General features: G+C 42.3%; 1 protein-coding gene across 2 annotated transcripts in view; it reads right to left on the bottom strand.

Annotated features, from left to right (window-relative positions):
* Nucleotides 1-15,808, bottom strand: part of ATR (ATR serine/threonine kinase) — a 488,241-nt gene that overhangs the window by 263,354 nt on the left and 209,079 nt on the right. For both annotated transcript variants that reach the window (XM_069213920.1, XM_069213921.1), the window contains exons 19-21: nt 12,435-12,578; nt 11,629-11,722; nt 2,795-2,920 (exon numbers count right to left, since the gene is read on the bottom strand). In XM_069213920.1, the coding sequence (XP_069070021.1) occupies nt 2,795-2,920; nt 11,629-11,722; nt 12,435-12,578 (364 nt within the window). The remainder of the gene's footprint in view (nt 1-2,794; nt 2,921-11,628; nt 11,723-12,434; nt 12,579-15,808) is intronic.

Below are 15,808 nucleotides of genomic sequence, written 5' to 3'. Positions count from 1 at the left end.
CTGGGAGGCCTATAAGGCAACAGTACGCAATAGGGTGCAGAATATTGTCACCTTCAAGAAAAGAAGGTGATCAGGGACATAAAAGAATGAGAAAAGTGACCTTGTAAAGGCAGAGGCTGCACTTACACACTCACCAACCCCCCTGACGGCGAGATGGGAGGACACCCTGAGGGTGGAATATATAACACTGGCCACTAATGACGCACATAATCAGATGCTAGTTAAGAGGCATTGCATCTACGAGGTTCAATGGATCTATCAGATCAGGGGAACAGGGGACACCATGTACGGTACCAACAGAGAAATCACTGAAGAATTGTCGAGATTCTATGAGGCTGAGGCCCAGACCAGAAGGGAACCCCCAAGTATTTGTTTCATTGGATGCTGAAAAAGCATTTGGTGCCATATATTGGCCTTTCATGATGCAAACGCTGATCAGGATGGGATTTGGACAACAATTCTTGAGCAGGGTATGCCTACTCTCCGATGAGCAAATGGCAGCGGTGAGAGTCAATGGGACACTATAATCTGAGCTTCCTATCAAAAGGTGGACCCGCCAGAGGTGTCCCTGTCCCCTCTCCTGTTTGCCTTGACTTTAGAACCACTGGCATGTGTGGTCCACGCACAACCACACATCTGAGGCTTTGAGGTGAGCGGATCCCTAATTTATGAGGAAAAGATCTCCCTATATGCGGATTAGATCTTCTTCTACCTGACCTGACCAGAGGAATGGCTCCCCACAGTCCTTCAGGTCTTTGAACACTACAGGGCCCACTCGGGCTATACAATAAATCGGAACAAATCCACGTTTTTCCCCATTGGTGATCAGTTAGAACTAACAGATCTCTCTAGGAGGTTACAGATAAACTGAGAGGGATTCCAATATTTAGGAATCTACGCTACAATTGGATGAAAAAAGTGTTTGAATCATAATGTAAGGAGGGTACTGGCAGACTGTCACGTAGGTGTGGAACACTGGAGGAAGCTCTCCCTATCAGGCCAGGCAGCAATGTTTAAAATGATGATCCTCCCAAAATTACTATATGTTTACAAAACGCCTACTACAAAGTCCCCTAAGAGGTCTTTACTAAAATAGATGATGAATCGAGGAAATTAATTTGGAGTAACGAGCACCCCAAAATATCTACTACAAAGTAATCCGTATAACAGAGGAAAAGCCCTTCTGGACATCAGGGCCTACAATGGGGCTTCCCATCTGATAGCCATCAATGAATGGGGACACACAGAAGGCTGATCATCCTACCTACGCGCTAGAGAGGACACAATTCCAAACATGCGCTATCACCACTATCTCTATGGATTGAAGGGTATAAGAATCCTTTTGCCTGCCACTAAACCAACTTTGGAGGCTTTATGTAGGACACCTAAACCCACTGTGGCTGGGACATTGCCCTAAAATGAAATTGGAAAGCTGCAGGTATTTGAGAGCTGGGATCGGATTGGCACATCCAGAATAGGCGACCTGCTAAAGAAGGATGCCCTGATGCCCTTTTCTTCCCTCCAGAGGAAATTCCAACTTAATGCTTCACAATATTAAAAAATACTTGCAGCTGTCTGGAAAGCTGAAAGCGTTCACACAAGGCTCCCTGACTATGCACCCCTTGAGGGTAGGCTTCTGATTGGAGACATACAGGAGAAAGCAATCTCTGCCATATATAAAACTATCAATAACAATATGCCTGACACTCTCTTGAGACTGAGAAGCACCTGGGAGAAAGATATGGGTGAACTAGACAATGTGGACTGGGAAGCTGCATTAATGTTCCCATGAGAGGTAGCAATAAAAGCTAGAGTGAGACTTATCCAGCTTAAAATCCTGCATCACACTTATTATGACATAGTTCACCTCCACGAAATATGCAGGGCGTCCTCCCCAGAATGCCTGAGATGTAGAGCACAGCGGGGGACTTTCTTCATATGCTGTGGATTTGTCCAGTCATACACTGCTTTTGGCAAAAAGTACTCCTGATTTGGGAAAAATGTTAGAGACGACCCTATCTGACGATTCCAAATATACACTCCTAGGCACACCTAATATTCTGGACCTCTCACGAATTAGACTATTACTATGTAATTTGGGCTTTGTAGTAGCAAAGAGGGGTCTAACCAAACACGGAGGAGCCCCTGATGGAGTGGAAAACAGGAATAGATTTGTACATGGCTGCGGAAAGGATGATGTATAGGACCCGGGGATGCCTGTGCGAATTTCATGAAGTGTGGGAGAATAGGATCAACTCTTATGGACTTGATGTGTAAGATGACGCTACTGATGTATTTTCCTCCCATAACCCCTAACTTAGGTGATTTGGACCATCACGCCAACCCATCTGTTAACAGGCTTATGTTTTCTCCTATATTGTTTTTAATCACTTGTATGGCAATACCCAATGTACTGATGTCCTTCCGTTCTATGTATTTGTTTGTATTAGGCACTAGTTGGTTTCTTTTGAGTTGTGTCTTGCAAAATCAAATAAAAATATTTGTTTTTAAAAATCATGAACACTGTAAGGTTCCAGCCAAAGGTACAGGATTGGGCACACGTCTCAACAATATGATTCCACATTTATGTCAAGTGATTTCCAGCATCCGGCATGGCAACGATAAAGCGAGAGAGGTTAGAGTTTTCGCTTTAAATTTAGTTAATTGAAAATGTGTAAAGTGATCAGCATTGAAAATCAAAACTCTCCATCAATTTACAGGACTGATATAGAAGAAAATGGCAAATATTCCAAGGATCTTGGCTAGTGCCTTACATGAAATAGCTCAGAAGTACCTGATTTTTATATAGTGTTTCTTTCAGGCTGCTCAGGGCATGGATTCGCACATCTACATTCTCATGCTGAATGGCTCTCATTGCCAATTGCAGTGCTGTCTGCAGATCAGCACTGCTTGATGTCTCCTGCAAAAACAGAGCACTAATATTATTACCAGTAAGAGGCACACACTCGCGATAATGCTTCTAAACAGCATCCCCTTTTTATTCCTCCCCACCTGAAAAAGAACTTTTGTCACATTATCCCGGTCAAAAAAACAAAGTTGAAAATTCCCTAGACACTCTTGACTTCACCATTAAAATAAAACCAGGCATGAAATCCCAACCTACAGTGTAAATAAAATCCATCTGCTAGGCAAGCAATATTTAGCTTATTGAGTGACTCCACAACGCCCGATTACAGACTATTAGCATCTTGTTGATTTCGTCCTCCTCAACAAACTTACAATGCTCAAAGTTGGAAAGCAGAAATAGTGTGGAAACACAACACCATTAACCTCTATAACACACCAAAACACATCTCCCATTTCTTCATCATTTAGAGACACCAAATCCTCACTGTGGATAAAGGAAAGATTCTAAAGTCAAACTATGAAACAACAATAAAGTCAAACTATGAAACAACAATAAAGTCACACATGAAACACCATGAAATTCAGTGACCCCTAACTTACTCAAATGCATCAAACCATTCCTATGAGAAACATCACAGCTTCAATAGTGGGTTTGCGATAGTCTATGAGAAATTAAACTTTTGCAACATGCCACTTGCTGAGCTACAAAAGAGGTTGATTTCTTAACTACAAAACAATCTAATAGAGTACATTTATCATTACCTAAACCTAGAAGAGAGCCTATATAACAAATGTCCTGAAAGACCTATCAAGGCTTCTTTTCCAAGCATGTCACCTAAAGCCACCTCACTTTCACACATACAGCCATATATTCCAGTAACTTACATTAAAGATAAACAACCTTAGCAGCTCAAACATCAACATGGACTCCAACATCCAGGCCCACATCAAATATATCAGTTCCCCAAGAGTATCACCGGTGGTTGATAAGTCACGCATGTAGAACCTACTTACTGAAGCTGTACAAAAACACTTCTCCTGTGTGCTATGACGAAAGAAGACTTGACAATTGCTGCAACACCTCAACATCTCTAAACGAGAGTCCACAATCAATCCCTAACAAAGTGACTGGTTGACAACTTGCACATCAGCTTTATATGCACAAAATAGGATACAATGATATAAGGAAGTCTCATTGAGGATAGGAGATTAGATTTGGCTTGGGACCTACAGTTTAGTTAAAGCTCTTCCGTTCACAATTCAAATTACATCTCCATGAGTGAAGCAAGTCAATCTGCAGCAACCACAGACACAACCTTTCACTACAACACCCTAAGAATGATTAAAAGTTACCCCATCAGACGAATGCTGGCCCTGCAATAGCTGCAGAGATAACCTTTGACACTTCATATTCACCTAATCACAAACCTAATTTGTATTGCATAACTTAACATTATTTTTAAATCAGAAGCTAACTATGCGGCATTGCCCCTAATTTAGATACATAAAGACACAGTCACTAAGACAATCGCATCCATGTGGAAAAATACATAAATTAAATATTATGCAATGTGGTGAGCGGGGTGCTTCATTTCAGCAGATGTGCAAAAAGTGTTTCATTACACCTCCAAAAACCTATACAACTCCAGAGCATGGGAACTTCTCGTACACCTGAAAGACCAGAAATCACCTTTATAAAAAAACTTTGCTGATATTGCATTACCTCATAAAATATTAATAGAATGAAACTTTATGTCTGCAAATTTCTAAATTTTCAATGCCCCCACCTTTTTATGCACATATGCGTACTCATGGACCATGACCTTGAACATATAGACCAATATCTGAAGGCAGATTGACTAAATTGAATCAAGTAACCTTATTTGTATTCATCAAAAGGAACAGGTTTTATTAGCTTAATCGCGATTTAACTGTTCTACTTTGTTATAAAAATGCTCTAGTTAAGAGCAATCAGAGATTCGGAGAGAATCCATCAAGCCAAAGAAACCACTGACCCACTAAATATGATAGCATGATAAGATGCAACTACTAACATTCCCATCAACTGCATCAATCAACAAATCTACTAATAAACACAGTTGATGTATGCATAGCCTACATCTCATCAACATTATTGGGCCAGTACAAATTGCCTCATGTGTTTTAATATATTGCAGCCACATCAATCACAAGTAAAACCTTAAAAAATATGGAATCCTCAACAGTGAACCAGCCAGCAGATGTTTTTTCTATTTTCTTGATTGAGAAAGATATTGGGGTTGCAGAAATGTAACCTTAATGTATTCATCATCATCAACACATCGCTTTATTCAGTTAATTTAAACCATCAAAGCATAAATCACACAATACAAGAATAAAATTTAAAATCATAAATATCTTACATTCAAAAATACATAAAAGTATAAAAACATAAATACTAAAATCAAGGAGGTATTTCTCTTCACACAGTGCATAACTACCTAAACCTTGTTCCTCAAGATAGCCAAAATATCATCCAGCGAACTAACACCCTAATCATAGGGCCTCATAATAATCAAGAAGAATTTGTTGACTGGCAAATTTGTATATGCCATGCAGCCGCAAGGAACTTGCTAACTGCACAGAACAGGGGACAGGATGTGTCCCTCATCATAATCCTTAAAGCATCTATACAACATCTGATCCCCATGTTCTTACAAACTGGGCGTAGCCACCTCTGACGGGCAATCCTATATGCTGGGCATATGAAAATGCACAATGGTTTCCGGAGAAGTGCTACAACTAGGGCATAAATCAGTTCTCGGAGCAGAATCCTGCCTATTGCCAAAAGATTTAAGAGGTAGGCATCCATATCTGAACTGAAGATACAAACTCTTGCTTAATGGATCAGTAATAAGATCCATAAACAGTTCAAAACACGGATGCCACTTGGTGTCAAGAAATTGAGAAGTCAATCTGCCATGAGACAAATGAAGCAGGTAGTTTCCCCTGACATACGCCCAAATAAGCTGTTTTTAGATGCTTCTTCTGCTCTTTCCTTAAATTGTAAGGATGGCTCCAGTAGTTACTAAGACACAGAATGTAAAACCATTTTGATATGTGTTTAAACCAAGGAATAGTAAGCACGTTAGGTCTGTCTAAAATATCTTGGATGGATTCCTTATATGTGAGGAGCTCAGGAGTAGTCCAAACACGTACCCAGAAAAGCAGCGGTCTTAAAGCTATAATGTCTGAGATACGTGCAAGTCTGAGGTCCCAAAACATTGGTAACAAAGGAGTATTATGTGGACAAGCCAAGAGTGATCTTACAAAATTATTTTCTCCTATTGAAAGTTTACCAGCATTTGAGTATCCCCAGACTTCTGCCCCGTAAGCCACAGCACTCTGAGCCTTTGCCCGATACATTTTTACTGCTGGAGTGACTAGTCTCTCGATGGTCGACTTGTGGAAGCGCAGAATTGCCCCAGATCTATGTGCCAGGAGGGCTGAGATTTTATTAATCTGGGCCTCCCACTGCATTTCCTTACTAATTCTGACCCCCAGATAATCAATGGAGCAAACCTTGCTCAATGGAGTCCCTTTGTGAAGGGTTGTATATCCTTTGGTGGGACCACGTCCCATGGTCATAATTTTAGCTTTGGTGTGATTAAGCTCCAACCCAAAGTCATCACAAAACAAGCTAAACCTATCCATTAATACCTGTAGGCCCATCGGTGTTCAGGAGATCAAGAAAGAATCATCAGCGAATAGCAGAATCAGGATTTTTGTGTTATTCAAAGAGGGTGCATAATTTTGGCAATTAGTAATAACTTGCACTACCTCATTGATGAACAATGTCATACCCCTCTCCTGATATCTATTCTGTCAGTGAGTTCCCCCTGGTTACCCCATCTTACTTGAGCATAAGTATTCTCGTGCAATCTTTGGATTAAATGTAATAAGTTCTCTGGGGTACCAATTTTGTTCAAAACTCCCCACAGTTTCTCTCTTGGCACAAGATCAAAAGCAGATCTCAGGTCTACAAACGCCACATATAATTTCTGTCTGACTAAGGTGACATACTTCCAGAATAATAGTGACAGCCTAAAGACTTGGTCCATAGTGTTCGTTTTTTAACGAAATCCAGCCTGTAGAGGGGATAATATCTGGTTCTTCAAAACCCATTCCGTAAGTCTGGCCAAAATTTGTTTTGCAAAGATCTTTTGAAGAATATCAATAAGGCTAATCGGTCGATAGTTCGCTGGCAAACCTACATCGCCTTTCTTGTAAAGAGGGATTATTTCTGCACCATGCCATGAATCAGGATTGGGACCACCTGCTGCTATAGCATTGGACAATAAATTGATATACCATGCCCACATAGTGTAGTGGGCTCAGATTTAAACAGATCCCCAGGTATCTTATCAGGGCCAGGGGCTTTAGCTGGCCTCAGAGAATTAATAGCATAAGTTGTTGCAGCTATAGAAAAGACAATGTTCTCAGAGGAGCTATTTGAAAACGCTACATCATCAACATATCTGATAACCTTGGGTCATGCAATATAGGATAGGCATACATTTCAGAGAAATGGGTCACCCATCTATCAGGTTGAATATATAAGCTGATGGAGTCATTTCCCCCTCTCGATCTGCAAGCCAGCAGTCTCCAAAAAGAACCATCATCCTTATTTTTAACAGCAACCAATAACCTCTGCCAGATTTCGTCTTCCCAGCTTTTTTTTTGCTTGTTTCAGGGCCTTAGCATATTTAGATCTAGCATCCACAATACCTTCTTGAATGAGGTTTTTTAATGCTTCTTTTAAATTAGATCATGCTAGAGCGCAATCTTGTTATACCATTCGTTAGAAGGGATGATATCAGGTGACCGCTTTAGGCGAGTTTCTTTATAGAAAATACCCCGTATGGTATCCACCAATTCTGTATGAATTGTCAGAATAGGTATAGTAGCGACCTCTTGTTCCCCAAAAACCGAAAAGAGATTTAGAAATGATAAATAAATATCCCTAATCTGATATGGATTTGCTGCCACATTTTGCCAGCTAACACGAGTTCGTCTGTGATTCAGTCGAGGGATTGGAACATTAGTAATCTCTGTGTGTCCCGTTTCTAGAAAAGCTTGGTTGGTTAGTACAAGGCACAAGGGATTATGATCACTGTCATGGCGAGAAAGGATTTCCATATCTAGTGTACTTGACCAAAGCCTGATATCCACCAGAATGTAATCGATAGTGCTAAAAGAAAGCCCTCGCTTGAATGTAAGAGCACGATTTAGATCAGATCTAGTGCGACTGTTGCATTCTCTCAAACCATATTTTAAACAGAGTGAGGCCAACTGCATAGATACACACGATGCAGGAGATGGAACCATTTCCTTGGGTTGAGGGATACCCCATAGTTCATCTTCCTCACTAATTAAGGTACTAATAGTGCCATCAGGTGCAAAAGAACAGTTAAAATCACCTGAAATCATCAAAAAACCTGAAGGATCTAAGGACTCTACAAACTCAGACAGATGTGTGAATATCTCAGATTCAGTGGTACGTGGAACAGACCTTGCATATACATTTAATACAGTTAAAGCCAGGACAAAATGTAAGCTGTATACCCAACAAATCATGAGAGATAAATTCAATCACAGAATGATTGCAATCTAGCCTATTATTCAATGAGATCATAAGTCCTCCTATGCATCTGCCAAATCCTCTAGTAGCCGATTGGGCAGGAGAGAAATAAGACGTGAAACCCTCTAGACGGTATGATTCCACAGCCCAGGTTTCCTGAAATAAACAGACATTGTAATTGTTAACAAAGCCCAACCATTCTGGATCATCTAGCTTTGATTCTATTCCTGCAATGTTCCAGGACATGACATTAAGTTTTGGTTGTGAGATCACCGATTGAGTTCTTGTTTGAGATACAGTCATTAAACTCCCTTTATATTCTTCCTGACATTCTCCATTTGTTGTAGTTGGCATTTTTGCATGAGAAACAGATAGTCAATCCAAATCGGAAAGTGAAGGAGGATGATTCTCAACCTTGGATTATAAATGGAGAGCTGGTAGAATAGCGACTCCATCTGCCTGATTTCCAGTTGAGTAGCAGCCCCTGTACAACATGTCTCCAGGAGGGTGCCTGCAGAGTCTAAGGACCGACTTCCTACCGGAACTTAGAGAACTGGTCCGTGCATCAAAGGATATGAGGTTGTTGACAATAGTACTGTCATAAAAGAGTATAGATATAAAATCAAAATCCGACCCCTGTTGATTATGTCTACGGACCTCTTGTATATCAGACCGGATGACAGAAAGACAATTCCTTTGTGTACGTATCCAAAAGATTACTTTATTAATGAGAGAATCCTTGGATTCTATGTTACCCTGTGGCAATCTGGATACCCCAGTTAAGTATAAGCAATTACCATCCCTCCTTCGTCCATATGTTCCTTCCGGATCATGCGATTGTATAGGTCTCACAAAATCAAAGGAAGAAGCTCAAGGGGGACTTGCATGAAAACCTGCTCTAAGAAATCTCCCATGGACTTTGTTAGAAACTGTAGGACAAACAGTACCTAAATCCCGCCGCCCAACAGAGCATACATATTTATTTGCACCAGGTTTAAAGGTTCGCTCATTAGTATTATTAATGGGCTGGCAGGATGGTCTGTCATTAGTTCCCCTGTCCCGGTTGCAAATAGGAATGGAGGACATTTTGCCATTACAATTAGATAAACTTGGAACGTTGGTGCTTATTACCGGATCGAGATTAAGAGCAACCTCATCGTCCGAAATACCCTTGGCATCTCCCCTCTGGTCTTTGTGATCGGAGATTTTATTCAGAAGTGTTATCAATAATGACTTAATATCATCCAGTTTATGGGAGATGATTACCAATTGGGAATCTTCATTACTGCCCACCTTGCAAGCCTGGATCCCCTTGTTAGTTCCATCTGCGGTTAAAATTTGAGGGCATTCCGGTCTTATGTTGCTAGAGGAGAGAACCGAAAACCTATTGGAGCATGGAATATCAATAATAGACGGTGACATGGAGCTAAGGGGTAAGACGTCCTCAGCATGAAGTCGTCCTGCTATTTCCACAGATGCTAAAGATGACGGAGACTTCTTTGGAGGAGAGGGGAGTATATCCTGAAATTTGGGGGGGGTGGGGGATGCAAATCAATCTCAACCTCCATCCTGGGCATAGATGTTTTTTTCTTGAAAAGGTGAGGAATCTTCTTGGGCAGAGAGGTATCTAGATTGGAGAGAGCAGCAATGAAAGGACTCCTCAATATTGCCTCAACCTCTTCAAACAAAGAGTCAATTGTTTTAAATTGGTTTGAGTTTGTGGCACAACGCCCAACCAAGGTCTTATCAGGCCGTTTTTTGGATTTCTTAACCCCTGATGGGGGTGCTGGTACATCAGCAGCCTTCCGCTTCCCCATATCATAAATCTCTGTTAAATACAAACTCAGGAATATTGGCCCAGCGTTTAGACTCCCACTAGTGGTGGCATGCAGTGAAAGATGGGAAGAACTCAAGGGGCTGATTAGCCCAAGAGCTACAGTTCAGCACCCTTCCTTAAAGCAAACCACTGCAAACACTATTGTCAATAAACATGTAGAAACCCAATAATCACGTACCGTGCCAGCAGAAATTAATACTTCCTTCTTAGGGGGGCTGGCCCAGCCCCATCCAGGCGCTGACGGGCGCAGGACGCAGCGGTGATGTGTGGCGCGCTATAAGCGCCCACGATGAAGGGGCCGCTCCCCCAGCAGTCAGCAAGGCAAGATGGATCCTGGGACTTGGTGTCCCTCCGGTAACGGGAGCAGGCAGCGGTGATGTGAGGCGTGCTATAAGCGCCCGCTATGAAGGGACCGCTCCCCCAGCAGTCAGCAAGGCAAGATGGATCCTGGGACTTGGTGTCCCTCCGGTAACAGGAGCAGGCAGCGGTGATGTGAGGCGTGCTATAAGCGCCCGCGATGAAGGGGCCGCTCCCCCAGCAGTCAGCAAGGCAAGATGGATCCTGGGACTTGGTGTCCCTCTGGTAACGGGAGCCTCCTTTTCCTCCTTTTTTGGGAAGAGGTAACCCCTTTGACCTACCCACCAACAATTGCTGAGTGAAAAAGGAAGCACACCCTCCTGATGCTGCCACAATATCAATATCAATTACCCCTCTCTGGGCACCTTTTGTACCTACTACTGTCATTTACACGGAAATCCCTTCACTTGCTTCTTCCAGGCTGCGACCTTTTGAGTTAGTGCTAGCTCTGCCTCCTTTGCCCCGGAACAAAATTCTTGCCGCCGCCTCTCTCCCTCGGTGCACGTCTGCTGCTGCTCTCAGCAATGGTGTGGCTCGCCTCAGATCTCGGACGTCTCGCAACACTCCAACATCCTTGCCGCTACCACCTCCAAAACCATACCACATCTCCCATCACACTCCCCCAATGCTCCCCGGCCTACGGTAAGTCAGTTCGTGATTTCTACTTTTTTGTCTCCAGGTCTGCGGATCCCTCTGCAACCGGCACCTCAGCCCGCCGCCATGTTCTCCAATCCCCACTCAGACCTTAATGTATTGCCTTCTCTGGTTGACAGAAACATAAAACAGCAAATTCATGCTATTACACAAAGCTGAACCTGAAATACCTATGCCTTATTTTTTAGTATCTAAATAACATGCAGTGTATGCCAAAGGCCCAGCATTCATGTGTAGTATGGATAAAACTGCAGTAAAGCAAATAAAGTTAACTTACGATACCTCAACATACCTTTCTGTACTCTTGAAGAACCTTCTGAATTTCTTTCAGCTCAGGGTGATCGGGCAGAAAATAGATTTCATGGAGAAAGTCTTGCACTGCATCTCTAGGAATGTGTTGTAGGGAAATTAAATATAAGGAAGCAGTAAGTTAATTATATGGAGACACACACTCCATTTTCAGTACCTACACCAAATATATACCCACACCACTTCTGTAAAATTCTATTTTTGGTACGTCTTCGGGCCACCACCGTCAACCACCTCTCCAACCTCATCACACATCACACACTAACCCATAAACTTAATTTTGCTAATCAGAACCCACGTATACAGATACACACACACACACACACACACACACACACACATACACATCCGCCTCTCCAGTAGCCCTCATAATCAATGCTGATATACAACAGCAACAACCAAGGTATTTGTCAGAACCTCGGCCTAACTCTTCAAGGTAACAATACCAGAGACCCCCCAGAATCAGTGCCAGTACACTTCTATGCCCAACATTAGTCCAGGGCAGAATACCATAACAGTACATGATACTCCCTATGTCAAACGTGTGGGAAGGGTGGTTTGTATTGTTGAGCCTGATGTGGTGTCGTGAAGCGGTCTTTGTATGAGCTGCGGTGCAATTTGTTGCGTAAGTATTGATGTGTGGTAACCAAACAAATCCGTCAAACCTCGTACATACTTTTTGTTGCACACGTGCACACAGCCAAAAGAGTGCTGCAATACAACATTAATGCATATAAAAGGATTACACTGCTGTGGTTCTGGATTTGTTATCAGCGCCTCTTCTCTTACCTGTTTTCAACAATGAGGTACCGAAACACAGCCACTGTTTCTTTTGGCTGAATCTGTAGGAGGGGCAGAAGAGCTACAATAACATGGCTCAGCAGGGAACCAAGATAAGACTGGTCCAAGCACCGCACAAAACAGTCCCAAGCTCTAAACAGAAAGAAATATCGGAATGCTCATCACATTCTAGAATTCATAATGTGGTATTATCAATATTTCAGAAATGTGACCTAGTCGCAATCCATATATGGGCTACATTCCACAAACTCACCCATGAGTAAGGTTGCCTGTTATTGGTCACATATAGACGTGTGGCACAATGAGGAACAACAACAGTAGGAGTAGCACAGCACATGCAATGGGATCACCCAGATACAATGATGACAGGTATACTTACATGTACAATAATTCTGAGGAGCCTGTCCTGCTTGTTAAGTGATCATGATTGGCATACTAACTAGCATGGACCTTCTGATTAGTCTATTTATCGGCACAGGCATTCTGAGCTGAAGCTTATACAGCCACAACACCTCAAAAGGACATATTCCATGGTACAGCAATACCAGGCATTATAAAATTACTGCCATCACCATTAGCACATGTTAGCTTTTTTGCTAGCTAAAGTCACTGCTAATGCATGGTTTGTCTTTAGTTTGACTAAAAATAGGGGCAGAGAGAACTACTGGAGAGCGGGATGCTCCTTGTATTTGGTCAGTAGGTGTGATTTAATTTTATCAAAAGGCACCCATATCATGAAACTACATTGGCATATAGTACTCCTACAGAGTGGTGGAATTTGTAAAAAATACACCTTCTTTTGGACAAATTATTTTGATTCCTTGCAGCTACTAAACAAACTGGATATTCGGAGATGAAAGATGTTCTTCTAAAAATAAATCATCAACAGATAGTAGTTGGGGAGTGCATCGTGGAGGATGACGATAATCCCCAAATTTAGCCATGTTTTAGTCAATTTACCAGTAGTCTGTTTGGTCAATTTTATTTCTACTAGGTATGCTTATAGGCTTACTGTGAAAGAGAAAAATATTTTTTACTACATTTGTTTTCTTTCAATTTTCCGACACCCTGGCTATGCCTTTTTTCTTTCTTCCTTCTTGACACTTTCCTGCTCTTTGTTTATGGTCTTAATATGGCCCCCTAACAATTTACAGGTGGAGGTATCCCCACATTCTGGCATAAACGTAATATTTATTTTAGCTGAAAATATTCTTTTGTCGCCTGCTTTTCATTATACATCTTATTCCCTGCTTCCTATAGGTGCTTCCCCTGTATTCTTCAAGCACTCTTTCTTTCCTCCTCTGGGGCTACAATATCTGAAACTGTGATGAATGACTGTCAGTCAGGTAACCACAACCAAGTCAAGGTAAAAATGCCACTACTAACAGGGACCAAACATACACAAATTAGTCTTCATCCTGCTCCAATGGGGAACACTCTACCTCGAACTGCCAGGCCACAATCCCTCTCAACAGGAACACAGGCATCCCCAGCCCAATTCTAACTACTTGCCTATTGCCCCTGGTTATGGGCTAATGTCTAACCTGGAAGAGTTATCACTCCAAGCACAGGTCTTGCCCATGTGCAAGGTGTCCTCATCGACAGAGTTTAGCGAGAGGTCAAATTAATCAGTCACACTGTTTGAACTGAAAATGATTACTGCTTAGAGCTCCAATGTTTCACTAGTGTGTTTTTTCTGTCTGGCTTGACAGCACAATCTTGTTACCAGTTCTTAGACACGTACAGAGAGTGATATTTTGTCATTTAGCCTTCCCTGGAGTGCCTGCATTCCCATGCATGAGGGACTATTTTACATCACAAAAGTACATTGAATCTCCACACACTATTATGTATCTCATAGATGTGTTATGAACAGAAATCAATAGTTTTTGTTACATTTTTCATTGCAGCAGCATTTGCAAGTATTTTAGAATGGACTCAAAACACAAGCAGACTTTTTGGCTCATCAATGCTTGTTTACTATCTCCATGACTGAGTTGCCCATTGTTGGAAATGGCCCTTTTTGCAGGGTTATCCCCAAACTTTTTGCCTTCTTCCTCCTATTCTATTTTTTGAGGTCTGTTTTTGCTGGTTTATTGTCTCTGAGCACTTTACCACTGCTAATCAGTGCTAAAGTGCAAGTGCTCCTTATAGAAATTGTACTGTTGATTGGTTTATCCATGATTGGCATATTTGATTTACTAGTAAAGTGCACTAGAGGTGCCCAGGGCCTGTAAATCAAATGCTACTAGTGGGCCTGCAGCTCTGGTTGTGCCACCCACATTGGCAGCCTGTAAACATGACTCAGACCTGCCATTGTAGTGTCTGTGTGTGCAGTTTTAAACTGCCAATTCGACTTGGCAAGTGTACCCACTTGCCAGGCCTCAACCTTCCCTTTTACTACATGGAAGACACCCCTAAGTTAGGCCCTAGGAAGCCCTATGGGCAGGGTGCAGTGTATGTGTAAGGTAGGACCTATACTAGTGTGTTTTATATTTCCTAACAGTGAAATACTGCCAAATTCGGTTTTCACTGTGCAAGGCCTATCTCTCTCATAGGTTAACATGGGGGCTGCCTTTAAATATCCTTAAAGCGCAGATTCTCTTTGAGATCAGATAAAAATGTGGAGTTTAGGGTTTCTGAGCTCACAATTTAAAAATACGTCTTTTAGTGAATTTGGTTTTTATATTGTGCGTTTGAAAATGCCAATTTTAGAAAGTAGGCATTTTCTTGCTTAATGCATTCTGTGACTCTGCCTGTGTGTGGATTCCCCGTCTGGGTCAGTTTGACAGTTGGGCTGTTCACACCTCTCCTCTAGACAGTGACACAAAGGGGGCTGGGGTGTAGCCTGCATATCTTGATTAGCCATCTGTGCAGGAGGGGATGGGAGGAGTGGTCACTCATACCTGAAAGGACTGTTCCTGCCCTCACACGATGCAGTCTCTGACCCCTCAGTGTGCGTCTGGGGCCTGGCCTGGACAAGGAAGGATCTTGCAAACACTTGAGACTGCTTTGAAGTTTGCCAACTTCAAAGGCAGAACTGGGTATAAGAAGACGACCCCAAACCCCAGACTTTTAGAATCTTTCTGGACTCAAGAGGAACCTCTGCCCAGGAGAAGAGCTGAAGGAGGAGTACTGTCCCTTCGGTGTGTTGCTTTGCTGGACTGGCCTGCAGTTGCTGCTTCTGCCTGCAAAGAGTGCAAAGGGTGAACTTTGCTGTGTGTCCTTCTTGAGAAAATTCTCCAAGGGCTTGGAATAGAGCTTGCCTCCTGTTGGAAGTCTCAGGGACAGCAAAGACTTCAGTTTCCTCGACCTGCAGCACTGGGAACTGTGTGTTTTGTGCTGTTCAAGAGGAGAAACCA

The sequence above is a fragment of the Pleurodeles waltl genome, chromosome 11 (genome assembly GCF_031143425.1).
Source record: "Pleurodeles waltl isolate 20211129_DDA chromosome 11, aPleWal1.hap1.20221129, whole genome shotgun sequence".
In the NCBI taxonomy this organism is placed as follows: Eukaryota; Metazoa; Chordata; class Amphibia; order Caudata; family Salamandridae; genus Pleurodeles; species Pleurodeles waltl.
The sequence above is the reverse complement of the archived record's forward strand: the minus strand, read 5'-3'. Positions and strand labels throughout refer to the sequence as shown.